Source organism: Urocampus carinirostris, chromosome 16 (assembly GCF_059441175.1).
Source record: "Urocampus carinirostris isolate Australia breed hairy pipefish chromosome 16, RoL_Ucar_1.0, whole genome shotgun sequence".
Classification (NCBI taxonomy): Eukaryota; Metazoa; Chordata; class Actinopteri; order Syngnathiformes; family Syngnathidae; genus Urocampus; species Urocampus carinirostris.
This window is the reverse complement of record NC_142364.1, coordinates 35,809,930-35,833,175: the sequence shown is the minus strand read 5'-3', so window position 1 is coordinate 35,833,175 and position 23,246 is coordinate 35,809,930. Positions and strand designations below refer to the sequence as shown.

Genomic DNA, 23,246 nt, shown 5'->3' with positions numbered 1-23,246 from the left:
CCCAAAATGTTTGGGCATGAAGAAGTTAGCATTGCCCACAGTGTTTACAGCTAGCTTGCGCCAATACTTGGGCTGGCTGTGCCAGCCCAACCCATTGCGGACAGTGTTCACTGCTAGCTTGCGCTAATATTTGGGCTGTCTGCGCCAGCCCAACTCGTCACTAATAGTTTCTAGAGCTAGCATGAGTAAGCATATCTTCAACCTCTCATCTCTAATACTTGGGCTGGCTACACCCAACACCTTGCTTGCGGCACACATAGTTGTTAGCATCCTCTCACGAGCATCCACTCTTTGGAATTCACAATTTACCCATGGTTAAAGGTAATGTGGGTCGGGCCCCCTCAAGCCACCCTGGACAGTCCCTGATTACCATGACTACCCTCAGGAAAGCCCTGGTTGCCATGGCTACCCATTGATTTATATGGGCCCATGTATTCCGGATGGGAGATTCTCAAAACCCATTATTCCGGATGGGGACTTTTTTTCGCAGGCACAACTACATTGCCCTGTGCTTACGGCACTTGGCAATGTAGTTGTGCCTTGCTGAAGCAATCACAACTAACTAGATAATTCCCGCGGCAATTGTAAGAGTTGTGATTGATCTGGAAGATGATCCCGGGATAAAACATAAATGTATTAACTGGGAAAGCTGTATTTGTAAAATTTGACTTGATTCTGTGGGGGGACTCTGCCACCCCACACCCCCCCTGGTACTGGAAAGTTCATTTGAGATGGTCCCATTCAAAATGAATGGGCAATTCTGGGTTTTTAAATCGTCAGTTATGTTGTCGTGGTGACGGATATCGGTAACCAAGAACATAGCTGGATACTCCTTGTCGAGCTGGAATTTTTGATGCATAATTCGTCATGGTACTCTAAAAAACCTTGAAGGAGAAACTAATTAAAGTTTTATTCAGCGGGATTTTAAGTAAACACTAGACAATTCCCGCGGCAATTGTAAGAGTTGTGATTGATCTGGAAGATGATCGAGGCATGTACATATAACCCCGGTTGTTAGCATTATAAGTTAGCATAAAGTTTTTAACTCAGAGAGATGTTTCTGTCATTTTTTACTTGGTTTTTACTTTTGTAGTATTTCTGAAGTAGTATAACTCATCAACATGAGGCCATTAGCATAATTTGTAAATATGAAGTCGTTAAAATATCGCCATTACTAAATTTTTTTAGCATGAAGATGTTAGCATTTAGCCGTTAGCATCACTTTTCAGCATGTAGCCATTAGCATAACTCATCAACATGTACTCATTAGCATAATTTGTAAATATGAAGTCGATAAAATATTGCCATTATCAAAAATTTCTTGCATGAAGAAATTAGCATTTAGCCGTTAGCATCACTTTTTAGAATGTATCTGTTAGCATAACTCATTAACATGAGGTCATTAATATAATTTGTAAGTATGAAGTCGTTAAAATGGTGCCATTACCAAATTTTTTTAGCATGAAGAAGTTAGCATTTAGCTGTTAGCATCACTTTTTAGCATGTACCCATTAGCATAACTCATCAACATGTACTCATTAGCATAGTTTGTAAATATGAAGTTGTAAAAATATAGCCATTACCAAAAAATTTTAGCATGAAGAAGTTAGCATTAAATTGTTAGCATCACTTTTTAACAGGTATCCATTAGCATAACTCGTCCAAATGTATCCATTAGCATAATTTGTAAATTTGAAATCGATAAAATATTGCCATTACCAAAATGTTTTAGCATAAAGAAGTTAGGCGTTAGCATCACTTTTTAAAATGTATCTGTTAGCATAACTCAGAGGCCATTAGCATAATTTGTAAATATTGAAGTCGTTAAAATGTAGCCATTACCCAAATTTTTTACTATGAAGAAGTTAGCATTGCCGACAGTGTTTACAGCTAGCTTGCGCTAATACTTGGGCTGGCTGCGCCACAGACAGTGTTTACCCAATGCAGACAGTGCTTACAGCACTTGGCAATGTAGTTGTGCCTTGCTGAAGCAATCACAACTAATTATGCGAAGCAGGCACAACTACATTGCCCTGTGGTTACAGCACTTGGCAATGTAGTTGTGCCTGTCTGAAGCAATCACAACTAATAATAATAATAATATCTCGGAGGATTGTATTAGTTGTGCCTGCTTCGCTGAAGCAATCACAACTAACTAGACAATTGTATTGCATGTATATATAACCCCGGTTGTTAGCATTATGAGTTAGCAAAAAGTTTTCAACTCAGAGAGACGTTTCTGTCATTTTTCACTTGGTTCTGTGGGGGGACTTGTTAGAATATAGCCATTACCAATTTTTTTTTAAATGAAGAAGTTAGCATTGCCGACAGTGGTTACAGCTAGCTTGCGCTTATACTTGGGCTGGCTGTGCCAGCCCAATTCGTCATCAACAGTTTTTACAGCTAGCATTAGTAAGCATAGCATCAACGTGTCTTTGCTAATACTTGGGCTTGCTATGCCATTCCAACTAATCACCGTCAGTGTTTACAGCTAGCTTGCACTAATATTTGGGCTGGCTATGCCAGCCCAACACTTGCTAGCAGCGCACATAGCTGTTCGCATCCTTTTGCTAGCATCCACTCTTTGGAAATAACCATTTACCCATGGTTAAAGGTAATGTGGGTTGGGCCCCCTCAAGTCACCCTGGACAGTCCCTGGTTCCTATGACTACCCTTGGGAAAAGCCCTGTTTACCATGGCTCCCCATTATATTGAATGGGCCCATGTATTCTGGATGGGAGACTCTCAAAATACATTAGAGCGGATGGGGACTTTTTTTCGTCTCCGTATCGCTGTCAAAAGACAACCCACAAGACTTATTCCGGATATATATATATATATATATATATATATATATATATATATATATATATATATATATATATATATATATATATATATATATATATATATATATACACCCCTGATCACAGCTCTCAACCTAAAATCCCCCACCACATAGCCAACCAAATAAGTTTAAAAGTAAATTCAGGTAACAAGAATGCAAGCGTGATCATTTACCTGCACCGACTACTACAGCTTTGGCTCCACAGGAGTTGATGCAATGCAGCAAAGACTTGGACTTCATGTTTGTATTGAGAAAAGCAACCACACAGTCGAGTTTTGCTAATCCGAACCAAACGCTGATAAAGTCGGGCTCGTTATTCATAAGCAAGGCAACGCAGTCACCTTTAACTAATTTGAGTTTCTGAAAGAAAACATTTGCCAATCTATTGCTGCGCTTCTCTATGTCCTTATAGGTGTAGACGCTCCCTTCGTAGATGAGGAAAGGCTTGTCGGGGATACGGGATGCCTGTTGGATGAATCTGTCCAGGACTGTACACACCCGGGAAGTAAGCCTGAAAAGCTCCAGTTTTAAGCTATATCGCCATAAAGTCAAGATAAAGAAGAAGTCTGTCCAAAAGTAAGGGAAAAAAAGTCTTTGCAAAACATGAGCAGAAAAAATACCCACAGCTAGAGATAAAATCCAGCCAGAGGACTGCATCATTTCTTTTGTTCCCAGGAAGAACAATTGCCGCAACTATTGCCAGAAAAATGGGAAGTCGGAATATCCTACTCGGATGCAGGGGAGATTTTAGGTTCAGAGCTTTGGGGGTGCTGAGCACCCAGAGCAGGTGTGGGAAAGCTATGGCCCGCTGGCCACAAGCGGGCTTTTTCATCCAAATATGTCAAAAATTCAAATAATAGTAAATACAGCATTACTGATAAAACATGATATTTGGTGCCAACTTTATCCCCATAGTCCCTTTGTGTGTCTACAACAAAAATACTACTAGATAAATACTACAAAAATACCACAAAATTACCTCAGAACTAAATACCAAATTTATAACAGGGACCTAACATATGATTTTGTTTTCATTCTGTTAAGAAAAGAATACCATAGAAATACTAGAAGAAAAAAAACGATAGAGTAATACTATGATACAAAAATACTTATACCGAAATATTACAACAGAAATACTCCAAAAATACAACAACATTACTTTTAAAACATTTAATAAATACTACAAAAATACCACTACAATAACAATATAATACAATAATACTGCTACAAAGATCATGAAAGATATACTGCAAAAGTACCTTTAAAGAAATACTACGACAGAAATATTACAAAATACAACTAAAGTAATCCTGCAAAAATACTACAAAAATACTACAAACATTATACCATGGAAAGACTACAAAAAATATTTTTAAAAAGTACAGTAATACTGATACTACAGAAATACTCCAAAAATCTGAATGCAGAAATACTCAAAAAAATCCCACAAAAATACAACTAAAGTAATACTAAAAGAATGCTGCAGCTATACTACAAAGATTCTTCTATGGAAATACTACAAAAATAAAACTACACTAATACTACAGCATTACTAAAGAATACTACAAAACACTTAAATAAATACAACTACTATAATACTTAACATATGTTAAAAAATTGTTCTGTAGAAATAGTACAAAAATACTACTGTAGAAATTCTTTAAAAATACTGCCAAAATGCTACGACATGGTGCTAGGAATCAAGTGGACTGACCATTTTTTAAATTTTGCATTTTTCATCATATTTTAGCCTGTCCTGAACTTAATTAAGGGAAATTGTTTTAAAAATGCTATAAAATGGAGGTGTGCTTGTCATAATTACCGATGTGACTCATCTGTGCCCGTTCATTTGGAGCCAACCGCTGCGGGCTCTGATTGGCCCCCTGTCCCTAGTTAAACCCAGTCCTGTCAGTCCGTCTGCGAACCTTTGTGTATACAAGGCAAGCCTTATTCGACCCTGACTCCCGCCTGTCCCGTTTTTGCTCCTGTTTGTCTCCGGCTACGACCTGTTTTGATCCTGACCAAGTCTGATCTCCCGTCCCGGCTTAGGACCCATTTTTGGTCCCGACTACTTCTACTCTCCCGTTCTGGCTTACGACTCGTTTGGAACCCTGACCACGCCTTGCTCTCCCAGTCCCGGCTACCGACCAGTTTTCCCGTCCCTGACACCGCCATAGCTCGCTACGGAAGATCCACTTCCGTGTTTGGATCACAATCTGAGTATGAGATCAACTTGCTTCCCGCTTTTCCTTCAATAAATCTTGTGGTAAACTTTTCACAATTGGTTCCTGTTTCTGTTCTGGTCCTGACAGTGCTTGGTGTATTCGAGCACCCCCAAAAACGGGCTTCACTCAACGACATAAATATGAACCCAGAGAGATATAAAACAACCTGTATCTTTTACACTCAGCTAATCCTAGCATACTAAAAACCCTTAAAAATAAAAGTAATCCAGCTAAGGTCGGGAACCATCTTGACTCAAAGAGCCATGATAGCAAAATATTTTGATTTTTTGGGGGTACAAAAGAGCCACACCATATATTTTGAGACAAAACTCGACAAGACCGTTAAACCCGCTCTCCAGACAAACGCTTAGACTCCAACATATTTTATTTCTCTGTGTGACATTTGATGCTCTGATCAAATCTATTGAATAGTAATAATGCCAGAGAACAATGTTTTCAAAACAAGGTGTGTGCAAGGTTCTTTTATAAAATGTCAGAAAATATTGCAAACGAAGATGACCAACATATTTACCTCCACTGCAGACCCCGCTGGGAGAAGGAGAAGGAGTGTACAACTCTGCCCATACCTACCGTACTCATTCATATTGCTCTAGGTTCTTTTGCAAAGCTTCTGGGTGTTTAGAATTTGTTATGTGGCTCTTCATCATAACGTGTCTCAAGAAGGAACATATATTTTTAATTAGCCTCCATACAAAGGATTTTTCGCAATTTACAGCCAAAACTGGGTCTGTTGGTGTGACACCTTGACTGTAAACTGTAGGTAAAATTGTGCTCTGTATATACTGAACAGAACCCTCAAAGTTACTATTGCCTCAGCTTTGCATGTGTGTCAAATACCTTTAATAAAGTGAAAGTATTGACTGTTTGCTAATGATCCATTTTATTTCCAAGCCATAGGTATTCACAAAATGAGCCACATATAACTCGTGTGCCATATGTTCAGAACGGGCTCGTTATTCATAAGCAAGGCAACGCAGTCACTTTTAACTAATTTGAGTTTCTGGAAGAGAACATTTGCGAATCTATTGCTATTGAAATTCCAAATCTTAGATTGAAGCCGTTTCACAAAAATCGGAGTCCAGGGGCAATTTTAGGTTAAGAGCTTTAGGGGTGCTGAGCACCCAGCGTGCCTTGTTTGTTAAAATGTAAAAAAATAAATGATGAAATAATAAATAAATGATCTACCTTTGTGTTCTCAACAAGCTGGTTTATTACCAAAAAGATCCAAATTTAGCATTGGAAAAAACTGTACCAATCATGAATTTTTAAAATAGTAAATGGTTCATAGATAAATCATCAAAATGTGATGATAATTAGAATAGATACAATAGAATACAATAGAATAGAATTGTCTTTATTGTCATTGATATCAACGTTGTGAAACATTGTATGCAACAAGATTAGATATGGCACAACAGGGTAAAACATGTAACTGAGACATGGAATAGAAAAAAAGAGAAGACTATCAGGAAAAATAAGCACAAATAATAATCACAGCGTAGTGCTCAGAAAACTGGCCTAAGTTTTCATAATAATAACAATGCAAAGAACAAGAATAGTGCATTGTAACAATGTTAGGTAATGTGATCGATTGATGAGGATAAAATACATACTTCTTAATTTTTTATTCTGGATGGGATATTTTTAAGAAAGAAGTGCTAGGAATCTAATGAACTAAAGGTAGTAGAATATTTCCGACGCTGCTGTACATTTTTTAATTTGCTTTCCTTTTTTATCTAGCCGTTTTCATCATATTTTAGCCTTTCCCTTGTTAAGACAAAGATAGTTTTTAAAAATGCCATAATTTTTGGGGGTGCCTGGGATGAGATTGGGGGTGCTTGAGCATCCCAAAAGCAGTCTGGTTACGCAAATGCCACCAAGCTTCAAAAAGGTTGAAGGTTGGAGGTACCTCTCTGCAAGGGGTCTTTAGTGTGTGACATGATGAAAAGTAAACAAACACAAGAACAGTCCACCTGACCCTTAAGCTGACATAATATCGTCACCAAACTTCCCTTTACGACCCAAAAACCAGAGTTCATAAGGAATTTAATTCAAAAGAGTTGTCATTGGATATAAAAAAGGTCATTTCAACATTTTTTCATGATGCTTACATCATAGTAAAAGCGGTCTTTTTCTTTTCTTTGCCTACATTTAGTTCTTCTAGCACTTCTCCCTCGGTCTTGAGAGTATCGGGACACACCCCATTTTCATGTGAACGCGCAAAACCGAGTGACTAGGGCACATAGCGAGTGAAAGTGCGAAGAATGGGACGCAGCCTAGGAGTGATAGGGTCAATCTTTCTTGTCTAGGTCAAAAGTCTCGCTGTTGCATTTGAAAGTGCGAAGAATGGGACTCACAAGCCTTTTAAGACAATGCGGTAGTTTCGGTAGATGGCGGTAATGCGTTTCAACGCTGCAAATTGCCTGAGGAAACAAACTACAAGAAGAAGAATCTATAAGCACTTCCGCTAAAGAAAATGGCGACATTGGTATCTAGAATTTCATCTCTTGGCGGCTTCAGCTTCGATAATTGCAAAAGGTGAGCGAATGTTGCTGAGAATTGCCACGTTATATACTCCATAAACCTGTATTTATTTTCATGGCTGTGTCCACGTGTATTTTTAATCGTGGTGGTGTTTTTTTTCGATGGAATGACTCAGCTTTCTTTGTAAGCCAGGGGTAGACAAGTTTTTTTTTTAAATGGCGGTCCGCGTTCAGCTACTGGTTATATTTGTTTTTGTTTTAAATGAACTAGTTTCATTGAATTAGTTTCAAAATACCCGCAATTATGGCAAATATTACTGTAGTCATATTTATGTTGTGATTTTACTGTAGTGGTATGTTTGTTGTGTTTTAGCAGAAGTATTAGTATTTCCATTGTTTTTTTTTGTAATATTTCTGTAGTATTTTCATAGACGTATTTTTATATTATTTCTGTTGTACATTTTGTAGTATTTCTGAAGTAGTATTTCCATACAGTGGAACCTCTACAGCAGGGATGGCTATCCTGTGGCTTGCGAGCCGCATGCGGCTCTTAAACTAGTTTAATGCGGCTCTATAGGAGTTGTTATAAACTAGTTTAATGTGGCTCATTCGGAGCTGTAACATGACATGCATCAAAAATGTTTAGCCGGCGCTGTCATTGGCCTTCCCCACAGCTAGATGACACGCTGACAATGTAAGCCTGTATGAGTGACGTCAAACGAGCGACGAGAAAATGTTTGCTTGACAAAATGTATTGTCAATTTACAGGAAATTACCTCTTTAAATGACAGGTAAAAAAAAGCACAGACAAACGAAAATATGAAGACGAAACCAGGACATTTTTGCCGGAGTGGGAGAGTTTATATATATTTTTTATTGATCGTAATGGCAAGCCTATCTGCTTTATATGTAGCGCAGCATTAGCACATTTCAAAGCTTCAAATTTTCAGCGTCACTCCAGGTCACTCCACCCGAACATCGAACAGGAATTTCCAAGAGGGACTGAACTTCGTGAGAAAAAGTTGTTTACTATGAAAAGCAAAGCAGAAAAACATTTGCATTTAAAAAATAAATAAAAATGAAACACTAGGAGACCGTATCAGTAAACTTGGAACATAGCACAGGGTAAAAAGCCATACAACAAAGGGGGATTCGTTAAAAAAATGCCTCATTGACGCCTTTGAAATCTTAGCTCCTGGAGACAACAAACTAAAACAGAGCATCTTCAACCGTCTCGCCACGGTATGGAACGAAGAATTTCCGATATTAATGCAGCCGTTGAATCACAGTTGCACACTGACCTTCAAACATGTGAATATTTTAGTGTGACATTGGATGAGAGCTGAGACATACAAGACAGGCCTCAGTTGGCAATATTTGCGCCGTCTGTGTCAAATCAATGTGCGATCAAAGAAGAACTCCTTGATATTGTGCCATTAAAAGACAACCCAATGATGGCTGTGTTTGCAAAAGCAAATCTAGCCACACCAAAACGAACTGGAATAGCTACGGATGGAGCGCCAGCCATGATCGGATCCATGAACGGGCTTTTGAGGCTGTGCAAAGCACATCAAACATTTCCAGACTTTAGGGATTTCCACTGCATCATCCACAGGGAGCAACTCGTGTCTAAATCACTAAATTTTGACAAGGTCATAAAACCTGTAATGGAAATTGTCAACTTAATCTGCAAACATGAGCTAAAACCACAGGCAATTCAGGAATCTCTTCGCTGAACTGGACCAAGAGTTTCCAGGTGACCTGCCACTGTTCATGGAAGAACTGTTCAAGGACTATCCCGAGCTCTCAGACCTCAGTGGATTGTTGATCTGGCATTTTTAGTCGACATTGTATGCCACCTGATCAGAGTGAACCTTACCCTGCAAGTTAATAATGCTGATTGACCTGATGCAAAGTGTTTGCATTTGTTAATAAACTAAAGCTGTTTAAGGCGAATATTGAAAAGGGAGAGTTAACACATTTTCAAACTATTTTTGCTAGAAGTCTCACAAAGCAGCAAAGTAAGAGAAATATGTTATGCTTGAACTGAGAGTTTTTGTGTGTGTAGAACAGTGCTCACAATGTTAACTGTTGAGAATTACTGATGTTATCGTGTTGGTGTGGTTATTTTCATCAGATCTAGCCGAGAAGAGATCTGTGTATATGTGCATACATGATTAAAAGATTGTTTATGTGTACCATATGTATAATGTGGCTTTTTAGTAACGAAGAAAAAACAATCCACTCGCCCCCGTCGTCAACTACGATGTGGCTCTTTGTAGTAACCCAGACGAAAAATTGGCTCCTAGTCGCTGAATGGTTGGCCACCCCTGCCCTACAGCGTTCATGCATATCTTTGAGAAGTCTTAAAAGTCTTTGAAATAATTATTCTAAAAATGGCATTCAAAATTCTAAGGTCCAGTTTTCAAAATTCTTAAAAATGTGAACAAGGCTGTACTTGCACAAGACACCACAGGAAATTGTCCTCCTATGACCCTCATGGCTAAGGGATACAACCAAGACTCCAACAAAGCATTAATAATTGTTAGTTGATTAGTATGTGTTAATCCACTCTGTAATCATGTCCAATATTCCGGTGTCCTTTTAACATTGCACCAACATCAAAAAGTAGGCGTTTCAATCACGATTGACCTCGGGGTTGTTGGGGGTAGAGCCTTTGAGGCTGGTCTGAATCAAGATTACCACAAGGAAAGCACTGGGTAAGCCACAAGATTGCAGTGACGGCAGGCCTTTTTTAAACAAACTTGTTGAGAAACACGGCAACAATTAAACATTTCAAGCACATAACCCAAAATAAAGCACTTCTAAAGTAAGTCAGTCTGGACCTCTGTGAATGTTTTTCTAGCTTTAGCAATCATTTAATTGACGACATAGCTAGCTTCAACTTCTGCATTATTCTTTTTGTTTGCTTCCTTAAAGAAATCTTGTTGTCCCATTAAACATGTTTAAAGACTGGCAGCCAGCGTGACTCATCTCCTTACTCTTACTCCTCCTCTTCTTACTCCTCAGCATGTCTAGTTGTGTAATCATGTCTCAATTTTTTTCTTTTTGTACTGCAACTTTTTCAGAGCAAATAAGTCTGGCGCCCCTGTGCTCAACAAAGAAATATCGCACTTCCCACTTTTCCTGAAATAGTCTTTGCTCATCACGGACTTTTCTCTTTACCGCAAGCTTTTAAAAAGACACCTTTAGGGCTCTGTAATATGTGATGCAACTTGGCGTTGGTCTCAGGTTTTATTTTGAGGGAAGATGCGGCGCATGCACAGTTTTGCCCTCCGTGTCACCAAATGCTCTTTGGCCCTAGAGAGCAGTGTTGAGTTTTTATAGTTGTGTGAGTTGGTTCAGGTATAAAACTCCATTCACTCAACTGTTAGAATAAACCAGTTAACACGTTCAATGCATACAGGACTGTCTCAGAAAATTAGAATATTGTGATAAAGTTCTTTATTTTCTGTAATGCAATTAAAAAAAACAAAAATATCATACATTCTGGATTCATTACACATCAACTGAACTATTTCAAGCCTTTTATTATTTGAATATTGCTGATTTTGGCTTACAGCTGAAAAAAACTCAAAAATCCTATCTCAAAATATTAGAATACTTCCTCAGACCAAGTAAAAAAATAATTTTATAACAGCAAAACTAAATCAAACATTTGAAAATGTCCATTGATGCACTCAGTACTCGGTTGGGAATCTTTTTGCATTGATTACTGCATCAATCCGGCGTGGCATGGAGGCAATCAGCCTGTGGCATTGCTGAGGTGTTATTGATGCCCAGGATGCTTCGATAGCGGCCTTCAGCTCATTTGCATTTGTAGGTCTGGTGTCTTTCATCTTCTTCTTAACTATACCCCACAAATTCTCGATGGGGTTCAGGTCAGGGGAATTAGCAGGCCAATCAAGGACAGTGATGCCATGGTCAGTGCACCAGTTACTGGTGGTTTTGGCACTGTGGGCAGGTGCCAGATCATGCTGGAAAATGAAATCCTCATCTCCATAGAGCTTTTCAGCAGATGGAAGCATGTAGTGCTCTAAAATCTCTTGGTACACAGTTGCATTTACTCTGGACTTGATGAAACACAGTGGACCAACACCAGCAGCTGACATGGCTCCCCAAACCATTGCTGACTGTGGGAACTTCACACTGGATTTCAAGCAACTTGGATTTTGCTCCTCTCCAGACTCTGGCGCCTTGACTTCCAAATGAAATGCAAAACTTGCTTTGGACCACTCTGCAACTGTCCAGTGCTTCTTCTCCATAGCCCAAGTCAGACGCTTCTTCCGTTGTCTTGAGTTCAGAAGTGGCTTGACCATGGGAATACGGCTATTGTAGCCCATTTCCCGGACACGTCTGTGAACTGTGGCTTTTGATACCTGGACTCCAGCTTCAGCCCACTGTCTTTGAAGCTCCCCCAAATTCTGGAAGCGGCTCTTTTTCACAATTTTGTTAAGGCTGCGGTCATCTCTCTTGGTTGTGCAGCGTTTCCGGCCACATTTTTTTGTGGATATGCTTTGAAACTGCACTCTGTGAACAGCCTGCTCTTTGAGAAGTTTCAAGTTAATTAGATGATTAAGGTGATTAGTTGAATAGCCTACTTGTATACTTTTTCATGATATTCTAATATTTTGAGATAGGATTTTTGAGTTTTTTTCATCTGTAAGCCAAAATCGCAATATTCAAATAATAAAAGGCTTGAAATAGTTCAGTTGATGTGTAATGAATCCAGAATGTATGACATTTTTGTTTTTTTAATTGCATTACAGGAAATAAAGAACTTTATCACAATATTCTAATTTTCTGAGACAGTCCTGTACATGAAAATGTTTTCCCCCAATGTTTTTGGCTCGTCTTGTTGTGTTTCATAAAGATCCCTTATCTGTGAGTATAATTTGTATGCTACGAATGTAGGCTGTATGATAAAGCATAATGCTGAAAATTTGGAGTTGACTTTTACTTATCCAGCCCATCTCTGGAACAGAACTCTGCATCCAGACCCGGAGACAAACTGAGTTGAACATCCCTGATTTAACGCAGAATGTCATGTTGAACCCACATGAACAAAAATGCAAACTCTCCAAGTAAATTGACTCGCCAAAATGTGTTGGGTGGTCTCCATGCACTGCTTGTCGTGTCGCAAGTGTGGGGATTTCATTTAACCTCGAATGTAAGGATTTGTTAAATTTTATGTATTGACGATGTGTCCAACATACTATAATCTGTACCTAGAGCCTGCATATTTTGGTTTTAAAGCTAAATTTGTTTTTTGTTTTTCTTTTTACTGTTGTCGTTTAGAAATGGCTTCCTGGAAGAAAAAGCAACTGAAGTAGGCTACTATTTGCCTGCTGCTCGTAAAACAGGAACTACTATCTGTGGTGTTGTGTTCAAGGTGAGATGCAAAATTACGCACAGTTGATATTAGGGATAGACTGATGGTTTTTTTTCAGGGCTGATACCAATACCAATTATTTGTAAAAGGAGAGGGCGATATTCATTTGATGTAAAAGCTACTATGTAAAATTGTCACAAAATCTTTTCTAATGATGTAAAAACAAACAATTAATACTGTTGTAATTTTAAATACAACTTTAATATCTCTCTGAAATAGTTTACATTAAATAAATAAAAATTTCAACAGAACTATCATAACTTTTCTTTCCTTTCAATTAACAACATACCAATAAAGCAAATATAATTAGGCTCAATTGGAACTGTTTTAAAAAGGTACATACAAATTTAACTAGTTCCATGAAACTTTACAATCGAAAGATAATTAGTCACGTTAGTTTAGATAAATTCTTTTAAATCAAAAATTAACTGCACAGGAAATTCTATAAAGGTACATTAAAACTTAAATTCCCCCCAGATTTCTTAGAGCCAAATTGACGAACTAATGTTATGGTAATAGCTAATCACTCAGCTTTCCAGCGTGCTTTTTTATGCTCTCAATCACAAACATACTTGACAAACAAACGTTATAATAAAACTAATATAAGTCTCCACCTGAACATGCTTTCCTTAAACTAACTACACTTTTTAAGCTATCTCTTAATCTCACACACACACGCTTTTCGCGATGGTACGGTCTTTTTAAAATTTCATCAACGGCTTGATTCACAGTCACAGGCATGAAGTTTGCAGAGCTGCCCAGTTTACTTTGCTTTATCGCTTCTCTCCTGTTCATTGTGAAGTTAGTTATAGTCTTGATATACAAAGCGCTTAAATGTTAATTACATTTTCATGGGGGTTTCTGTATTTACTTAATACCTTCTACACACTGCTCAGTCCGTGTCCAGAAAGTTTCTGCTTTAGTGGCTCTGCCCCCAGTCGTTTATCCAATCAGAAGGTGCGGGGTGAGTAGCAAGGAAGGAGGGAGGGGGAGGGAGTGGAGGGTAGAAGTAGGAGAGGGAGAAAAATGCTCAGCTGCATTTGAGCCTATATAATCGGCCCATCAAATAAGTAAAAATACAGATTTCCGTCAAATTCCCAAATATCGTGCGGATAATTTGTCGACCTCGAAGTGATTTATATGTAAAAAAGTTTGATTGTGACTGTTTGCAAACTATTTTTATGGTAAATGTATCTGCAATATGCAATGGCTAAGACAAAAGTTCATTTATTTTCTAGAATTGTAACTGTAGTGAACTCACAGCTTGTTGTGGTTGAAAGCTGTACACAATAATATGAAAAACTGCAGTTGTAAATTATAACCTGTTAAAACGGCCTCTTTATCTTGATTACTACAGCGGTGACCAGCCTATTATATAGTAGTCAAAACTCGAGTATTGTAAGGATTTCTCTATATTTAGTACAAGACATGGAAAATATTTTGGTGTGTGCCCACTATTAATCAAACGGGCTTTGTAAAAACACTCACTTTTCTCTTTGTCCATACACACAAATTCAGAGACTGTGAACAAAACACCAGGTTTTCTTTGAACTTGTGCAACTTTGTGTTATGCATCCAGAAATATGGGTTATATGGAGAAATACCTGTTGACTCCTCTAAATAGAAGTTGTATTCACTGCTTTTAAGGCATTGTGAGTCTGAAAGGTTGAGATCAAACCTCTTTAATCTCTTTTGGAGGATGGAGTTGTCCTTGGAGCTGACACAAGAGCTACTGAAGGAATGGTCGTGGCTGACAAGAACTGTTCAAAGATACACTACATCTCACCCAATATTTAGTAAGTTCTTTGCCATCATGTTTTTTGTGTAGATCTAGGTACAGTATTCTCTTGTTTATCGTGGGAGTTGCCTTCCAAAACGTCCTGCAATAGTCACAGCCCCGGTAGAAACTTGTATTTATTTATTTGATGCCAGTAACATATAATATATGACTGTTACAAAATAACTATAGGTCTTCAAATACTAACACAGAACTCAGAATTGCAGTTGAGTGATTGGTCTTCATTTTCATTCTACATTAGTGCAACAAAATTGGATGGCTTATCCCTTCAGTGTAAGAAAGAGTTGAGGGTTGAGAGTCTGCCTAGTGCTAACATTTGGTATTTTCAGATTGACCCAGATTCTGTGATGATTTAAAATATAATACAGACGCCCCCTCTACTTACGACCATTTGACTTACGAAAAACGGTAGATTTAAACAATTTTTTCGGGATGTGGAAAAATATCCGGACATTGCTGTATTGTGTGCCCCTTTTTCCTAGTACGGGACATTACTGTAGTGCTTCTTTCCGTGGCTACCCGCGTGTGTGGTGGCGCTGCAAGAGGCCACCCATTATCCAACCCGAAGAAGAAATCCGCTTTCCCTTCCTAGTTAGTGTGTAAACATACTCCAGCGCGCTAAGAACTTTGACATTTTTATTGTTTTATATCTTGTGCATCCATTCAATATGCTTAGTGTAAAGTATAAAGAAGAGGCAAAGCCGTTTCTTTTTTTTCATCCACTCTCCACCACGAAGGAGAACCTCTTGAAGCTCATCTTTCAAAAGTAAGTTCAATTTAACTTTATTTATCTTTATAGAGCATATTTTATGAAATTTTGCTTTTTATTACAAAACTATACAGGTTACGTATGTAGGCCTTAAACATACTTGTATAAACCTCTCATCTCTCATTAGCCGTACCGCTTATCCTCATTAGGGTCGCGGGGGGGCTGGAGCCCATCCCAGCCATCCCCGGGCAGTGGGCAGGGGACACCCTGAACTGGTTGCCAGCCAATCGCAGGGCACACAGGGACAGACAACTCATTCGCTCATTCACACCTAGGGACAATTTGGACCGGCCAATTCACCTGAAATGTATGTTTTTGGAACGTGGGAGGAAACCGGAGTGCCCGGAGGAAACCACCCAAGCACGGGGAGAACATACAAACTCCGTGAACTGTGCCGCACAAGCGCTAACCACTGCGCCGCCATGCTGCTTTTATACAAACCTGAAACACACAAATATAGCACTGTATCAGCTTACGAATGATCGTCCGGAATCTATCTTGTTCGTAAGTAGGGCAGCGTCTGTAGTCACAAGTGTTGTGATTTCCCAGTTGTAGCTCCAGGTCATTCTTTTCATGGGTAATGCATACCTTGTTGGTGAGATACAGCCTGATAGGGGTGTTTATTTTTTTGTATGATGACAACAATGACCATGAATTCAACTGCAGTTTGTTTTTATTTGTAGATGTATAGTTGTTGTTTTGTTACAGTTGTATACTCTCAGTCTCTAATTACGTCATCTCAAGGTTTGCATGGCACTTACGGTCTCACAGAAAACAAAACGAGAACAGCGATCCACTTTTCTTTTAAAATGGAAAATCACATCAAAATTGTAATACAGGTCTGAAAAAAGTCAATTTGGGTTTTTTCCTAAATTATGCAGCCCTAGCACTTATAATATAATATTGTATATTTTTATCAATTTTTGTTAAACAGGGCATATTAAAAATTAAAGAACAATTCTGAACGCTTCAAATATATTATTTTTGCTTCAGATAATATTTTGTCGCCATTTGGCGGACGTTATTGGAAGGATTAAAAGGTGGTGTAAAAATTGCTTTTGGTTAAACTTTGTTGGCGATAGAAAGCATCTTCCCCCGACTTTTTGGTCCAAAGCGTTGTTGCTTTTAGATAAATTTGAAATTGAAAGATTTGTGTGTACTCAATGTAAGTTTATTAAACTGTTTTACATGGGTGCCAATTTTGCTGCGATGTTATTGACTACAGTCCAACAGGGGATTTAAGGGGTGAGGTAACTCCGATCAGAATCCAGAAACACTGCACAATGAAAATCCGGAAAGTAACAAAACTGCGAAAAGTAAACTTGGATACATTGAGGGAATACTGTGTTATGCTGGTGGTAGATCCTAAAACAGTGGGAGAAGAAACGCATTTGATGAATTAGGACCTTTTAAAAAATCACCTTCATTGGGAAGAGATTCTTAGCCTTTTCCACCATACTTCGTCAAATTTGAGATGAATATCAAGTGCAGCCTGCTGGATAATAACTATTTGTATTATGCAGCTGTTGTGGAGCAGGAACGGCTGCAGACACTGAAATGACCACTCAGATCATTTCCTCCAATCTGGAGTTGCACGCTCTTTCTACAGGCAGACTGCCACGTGTGGCCACAGCTAACCGCATGTTCAAGCAAATGCTTTTCAGGTACGCTTTATCTGTCTTATTAGTTAGCAGTATCATCTAGTTTAATTTCTATTAATTCTCAATCCAGTTTATATTATAACCCAATCATAAATCGAAATGTTGGTATTCTCCCTTAGGTATCAGGGCTACATTGGTGCTGCGCTTGTCCTTGGTGGAGTGGACTGTAACGGTCCTCATCTTTACAGCATCTACCCTCATGGCTCCACTGACAAGCTTCCGTATGTCACCATGGGTCAGTGGCACTTTTTACAGTTACAGTAAATTGCGACTACAAGCCACTACTTTTTTTTGCTACCTTTTAAACACTGCGGCTTTAAATCCAAACAGGATTTGTACAAGTGCTGGAAATCCTTAAATGCTTGACATTGTTGAAATTGCCTTGTCACTTGGCAGTCAAACTCTATAGACCACGTGTGAAAATCTGGCCGACACCCCTGCTCTGGTGGCTAATCATTATGGCGTTGTCATGTGAAGCCACACCACCCCCTACTGGTCACACAGTTCTGAGGTCATGGGTTCAAATCCATCAAACAGACTTCCTGTGCAGAGTTTGCATGTTCTCTCTGTGCTTGTGTGGGTTTTTTCGAGGGTTTCTGGTTTCCTCCAACATTCAAAAAACATGCATGTCAGGTTATTTGGCCGGTCCAAATTGTTCTTAGGTGTGAATGAGTTGCTGGCAACCAGCTCAGGGTGTCCCCTGCCACCTGCCCGAAGATAGCTGGGATGGGCTCCAGCACCCCTACTAAGGATAAGCGGTGCAGATAATGGCTGGATGAGATATTCTCAATAGTAATAAAACATTATGCTCAGAGTTATTTGGTAGTTAGTAATTGCGTAGGGTTTGGAGGCATCCCATGATTCTATCATAGAACAGCTCAAAATGTCACAAATTGTGTGCTAGCAGCAATACATTACCGTAAATTCCACACTATAGAGCGCACCTGATTATAAGCCGCACCCACCACTTTTTAGGTGATTTGCCACTTTTGTTTTTACACAAGCCGCACCCATGTATAAGCCGCGTGCGCCCACTTTAATACTTGTGACACAATCAAGTTTAACTCAGACCAGGCTGTAAGTTCCATGATTGTAACTGCATAAACGGTACACAATTTTGGAACCACAGTTGGCATCATAAATGGAAAATGATACCCGTAATTAACGTATGATGCAGACTTGTAAAGTCCGGACTTTTGAAAGTCCCGTTGAAAGTAATCCAAGGAAACAAAATGTATATTTCCAAAGTTAAGGGTGGGGGAAAAAAAAAATATATATATATATATATATATAAAACTATTGTCCGCTGCGACAACAAACAGATCTACTGGTAACTCAGCTTTACCCCAATTCCCATCAGCCCGCGTTTGCTCCGCCCCTTCTTTTTGATTCGTCCGTAGAACACATAACAGAATAAATCTCTAAAATAAATACATTACAAAAATATACAGTTGTAAATACATATTATACATGGTTACACATATTTACGAAGAAAGACGGTACACCGAGTTTCCAAAGCTTTGATATTAATAATATAACTTTCATCCCAAACCGTGCCTTTGAAAGGTACCAACACGCTAGTAGGATCACGCTCGCAATGTATCAAACGTGCCTGTTAAAACAAAGCATCCCGTAATTGTGAAATTCACGGAAGATCGTCCTCAACTTCCTCCTCATAACTATCGCCATCAAGATCGTCTTCCTCATTATCCAAACGTACCTTAACTTTACTGACAATGTATGCTTAAACTTAGTTTGGAGTCTTTCTTGACGCACATATTCTACTGGTCTTAATCTTACCTTCAATACTCCAGCGCCGCTGGTGGCCATTAGAAAAATTCTATAGATTGACCGCTTCACTGAATAAGCCGCAGAGCTGAACAATTGGGGAAAAGGTAGCGGCTGTAGGGCCTTAACAGGGTCACCCATGACAAACAGGTCCTAGGTGTGAGCCAGACACAGCACAGTTCAAAGACCCCTTAGGATGGTGTGCAATATTAGTCCAGACAGCTTTGAGGAAAACTGGTCCACCATTCAACTACCCCAGGAGAGGAATGCAGTTTACCATTGTCATGTACTGTGTATAGTTGAGATGGGGTGCTGCTGACCTTAACCGGGCATTGCGAAATAGTGGGTGTAATACTTCGATGACCTCATTCCACCAACACGTCTGGTGGGGTTTTTTTTTATCTTTGCAGTTATCAAGGTGGTTAATGGTCTGCATTTACATAGCGCTTTTCATGTCAATGAAAACCTCCCAAAGTGCTTTACAATGTGCTTCACGCTTGGGTAAAAAAAGTACCTCATTGCAAGGCAGTTCATGAATGATCGAGATCACAGATGTCAGACAGGCGGCCTGCGGGCCGGATCAGGCCCGCAAGGGGATTGGAACCGGCCCACAAGACAACGCTCAAAGAAGCGCAAGAGAAAGAGAGCTGTAGGTTGAAATAGGTCCACTTGATGTTGCCAAAGCCAGGTGCCTCTCGCAAACGCTGCACTTGTATTTCTCTCTCTAATTTCTCTTTCTCTCCCCACATTTTCTCTAGCTATCTCTGTTCCTTTTTGTCTCTTTCTCGCTCTGTCTTTTTACCTTATTTTGCGCTCTCTTTTCCTTTACTCTCTTTCTCTCTCTTGCTTTCCCCTTTCTCTCCTTCCCTCCTCTTTTTCTCTTTCTATTTCGCTTTGGATTTCATTCTTTCACTTTCTTTCCCCCTCTCTCACTATTTCTGTTTTTATCCTTTGTTTCTCACACTCTCTCTCTCTCTTTCTCTTTTTTGTCTCACCCTCTCTACCTTTCTCTCCCTATCTTTCTCTTATTTCTTTCTCTCTCACTTTTTTTCAGTCTCTCTAATCTACTAAACCGGCCCCCGAGAGAATGTTTGTTCTATCGTGTGACCCCCGAGCTTAAATGAGTTTGACACCCCTGATCTAGATGGTGTAGGACTTGATAGGCCTCAGCAACATTGTTTGGACATTGGGAACATTACTTCTGGATTGGTAGACTAAAGGGGGTCAATTATTACTTTAAGTTGGTGGACCAGTGTCTGTTCCAACTTAAAGGTAATCCCAATGCCAATTTTCCCTGGTAAGGTCTCTTCAAGGGTACTAGTGAGTGAGTGAGTGAGTGAGTGTGTTCCAACTATTGGATAATCACACCTCCCATCCTTCCCCGGTGAGGTCCATTCAAGGGTACTGGAAAAGGATGTTCGTGAAGAAGTCGAAACAAAACAGTTTTTATCCTGGCTGTGGAAAATGAGTCCTTGTATGTAGAAGGGAGTTTGCCTTAAGTCATGTGTTTTGTGTCTTGAATACGGGGTAAAAACCAAAGTCTGCTCCAATTAAAGATGTGGGCTTGAGGACGCAATCACTACTACATGATGTGAGAGAAGCAGAAATGTAATGCTGAACCTCAGTTCCAGCATCCCTAAATATAAGTTTTCAGCGAGGTTGAGGTGCGTTATAATCCTATACATATAACTGTTGGATTAGGGTCCTTCTCCTAATGTGGTACTCTAGCTCCAAAGTTCACGCATGCCTGCCACAACAGCCATTCATGACAAAACCTTCCAAAGCACTTGTGTGTTCCATTACCACAAGCAACTGGATGCGGAGGGTAGATACCAACTGGTAGATATGAGCAGATGCCATTGAGTCATGTTATTTAGTCATACAAACAACAAAATGCCAACTGTTTTCCGTTTACTTCCCCTGAATGAATAATACTTCTATGAGACTGCAGCACAAAGTCCCATTTCCTCAGTGCCCAGCCCCAACTTGAAAAATTGCTGCAGGAATTGTCTAGTTTATCGTTTTTGTCCCTTTAGCTAAGTTTTTTGTACTCAACCAATCCCTTAAAAACTAAACACCTTCGTGTTCTCTTCTCAAGGATCTGGATCCCTTGCTGCCATGGCAGTTTTTGAAGACCGATACAAACCTGGTATGGAGGTAAGTCAAGTCAAACAGGAGTAAGATAACCCCATATAAAACGAACAAATAGATTTTTGTTGTATGTTTGATTTAATTTTTAATTTTTTTAAGGTGGAAGAGGCTAAGGCACTTGTGCGTGATGCCATTGCTGCAGGAATATTTAATGACCTTGGTTCTGGCAGCAACATCGATCTGTGTGTGATCGCCAGCGACACGGTGGACTACATCCGACCACATGATGAAGCCAACATGAAAGGTTCCAGGTCAGAACTAAAAAATTCTCGCCGGAGTTATGTATTCTTTTCTGAGTTATGATCTTATGGCATGTTGGATTCACTGTAATTTCCAGACTATAAGCTGCACCTGACTATAAGCCACTCCCAAATATATATATATATATATATATATATATATTATACACATTTTTCTCTATTTCATATGTATATATTGGAGCCATATCCTCCTAGCGGGAGGTGGGTAGAGTCAAGAACACATTCATTTTTGACTCTTTCTGGGAGATTGAACAGAGGGGATTCCCAGCCCCCTCGCTCAACCCAACTGATGTGTTGCAACATCTCGTTGGGAGTCATGAGGTGACCAAACCCCCTAATGCTGAGCACCAAGCAGGGAGGCAATGGGTACCAATGTTGTCTTGGATATGACCCAGCCGAGGCTCGAACCAGTAACCTCCCAGTCGCACAACCCGCACCTGACTATATTTTCATATGTAATATGATAAGGATTGGGTTCACTCACTACTACGACCAGGGTTCGAATCCCATTGCATCCATTGTTTTGTGATTGTGGTCAGTGATATTTTTCTACTAATCAATCATTGCACAAAAACAACCTTGTGCATAATGCGGACACAAACTTCTGTATAGCCTACGAAAATGTTTGCTTTGTGCAGAAATAAATACTGTATTTATATTATTGCCATGCTGCAGGGTACAATATTAATAATTATTTAGTTAATACAAAGAAACCTAAAAAAATCTGAAAAGTTTCATTATTTGTATTAGCATTTTTGTAATTTACTTTCCTAACATACACTATCTAGGCGGGTCATTGTGAACTGGTCGTTTCAAACGTAGCATTTTATTTGGGAAAATAAGTCACAATATATAAATTTTTGACCTCAGTATTGCAATCTCTCTTTAACCATTCGTGAGATCAATTTGCTGCTGTGGCTCTCCAATTTGGTTGTGCTGATGTCGAATTACAATAAAGAACAGTTTTTTTTCATTTCAACTCTAAATGCTGTGTTTATTTGCAGATAGTTATTTTTTTACTTACGTATATATTAAGTTACTGAAATCCAATAAATAAATGTTTCTATTTAGCGGGTTTTGACTATCGTGGTACTCTTTTGGAACGTGACCGCAACGACATAAAAGATCACTGTATTTGAGTTTTCTTTTGTTGTACATTTACCGTGCTTTGCCCCTTTAGAACCGGTGACTACAAGTACAAAAGGGGGACCACGGGTGTCTTGAAGAAGCTGGTGACACCACTGAACCTGGATGTGATGGAAGAAAGTGTTCAAACTATGGATACTTCCTAGACTCATTTTTGTACACTTTATTTTGCAAAGTTGAATGGAACACTTTAGGCTACGTCAATAAATGCAGCTTTCTTGTTTCTTCTCTTTTAACAAACCGTTTGTGAGAATTCCCATCAACGTTGTCACAACACGGCATGGCATTCCTTCGCTGAAAGTCAATTTTGGATCAAGCCCATAAATATCGCATAAACTAAAAAAAAACACACCTTTCTCACTCAGCTGAATCCGCCAGGAAATGCTTGTGTGTGAGATTTCCAGGCATTTTTTTGTGAGTCCCTTAACATTTGAAATATCAAAGGGCTGTATGGGCTACAGAAATTTTACAAAAATACAACAGTGAAATTACAAAGTTACTACTTTAAATACTACAAGGGAAATACTTAAGCAAACTATAAACACTAAGGTAAAGCTAAAATACCCCCCAAAAATATGAACACATATATATTACAAAATATGCAATGATATAATGCTACAGGTATACTACAAAAAATCCACTAAATTTGACCATATATATCAAATACGATATAATTACAAAAC

General features: G+C 39.0%; 2 protein-coding genes across 2 annotated transcripts in view; one reads left to right on the top strand and one right to left on the bottom strand.

Moving 5' to 3' along the window:
• Positions 1 to 3,557, bottom strand: part of slc27a6 (solute carrier family 27 member 6) — a 79,200-nt gene extending 75,643 nt beyond the window's left edge. The window contains exon 1 of the mRNA XM_088356138.1: positions 3,022 to 3,557. Within this exon, the coding sequence (XP_088212264.1) occupies positions 3,022 to 3,508 (487 nt within the window). The 5' untranslated portion in view covers positions 3,509 to 3,557. The remainder of the gene's footprint in view (positions 1 to 3,021) is intronic.
• Positions 3,558 to 7,421: 3,864 nt separating this feature from the next.
• On the top strand, positions 7,422 to 22,803 carry psmb7 (proteasome 20S subunit beta 7). Its single transcript, XM_088356139.1, has 8 exons — positions 7,422 to 7,632; positions 12,897 to 12,990; positions 14,689 to 14,786; positions 17,081 to 17,221; positions 17,338 to 17,453; positions 21,105 to 21,163; positions 21,257 to 21,408; positions 22,598 to 22,803. The coding sequence occupies exons 1-8, from the start codon at positions 7,571 to 7,573 to the stop codon at positions 22,707 to 22,709; spliced, it is 834 nt and encodes a 277-aa protein (XP_088212265.1). The 5' UTR covers positions 7,422 to 7,570; the 3' UTR covers positions 22,710 to 22,803.
• The last annotated feature ends 443 nt before the right edge of the window (positions 22,804 to 23,246 follow it).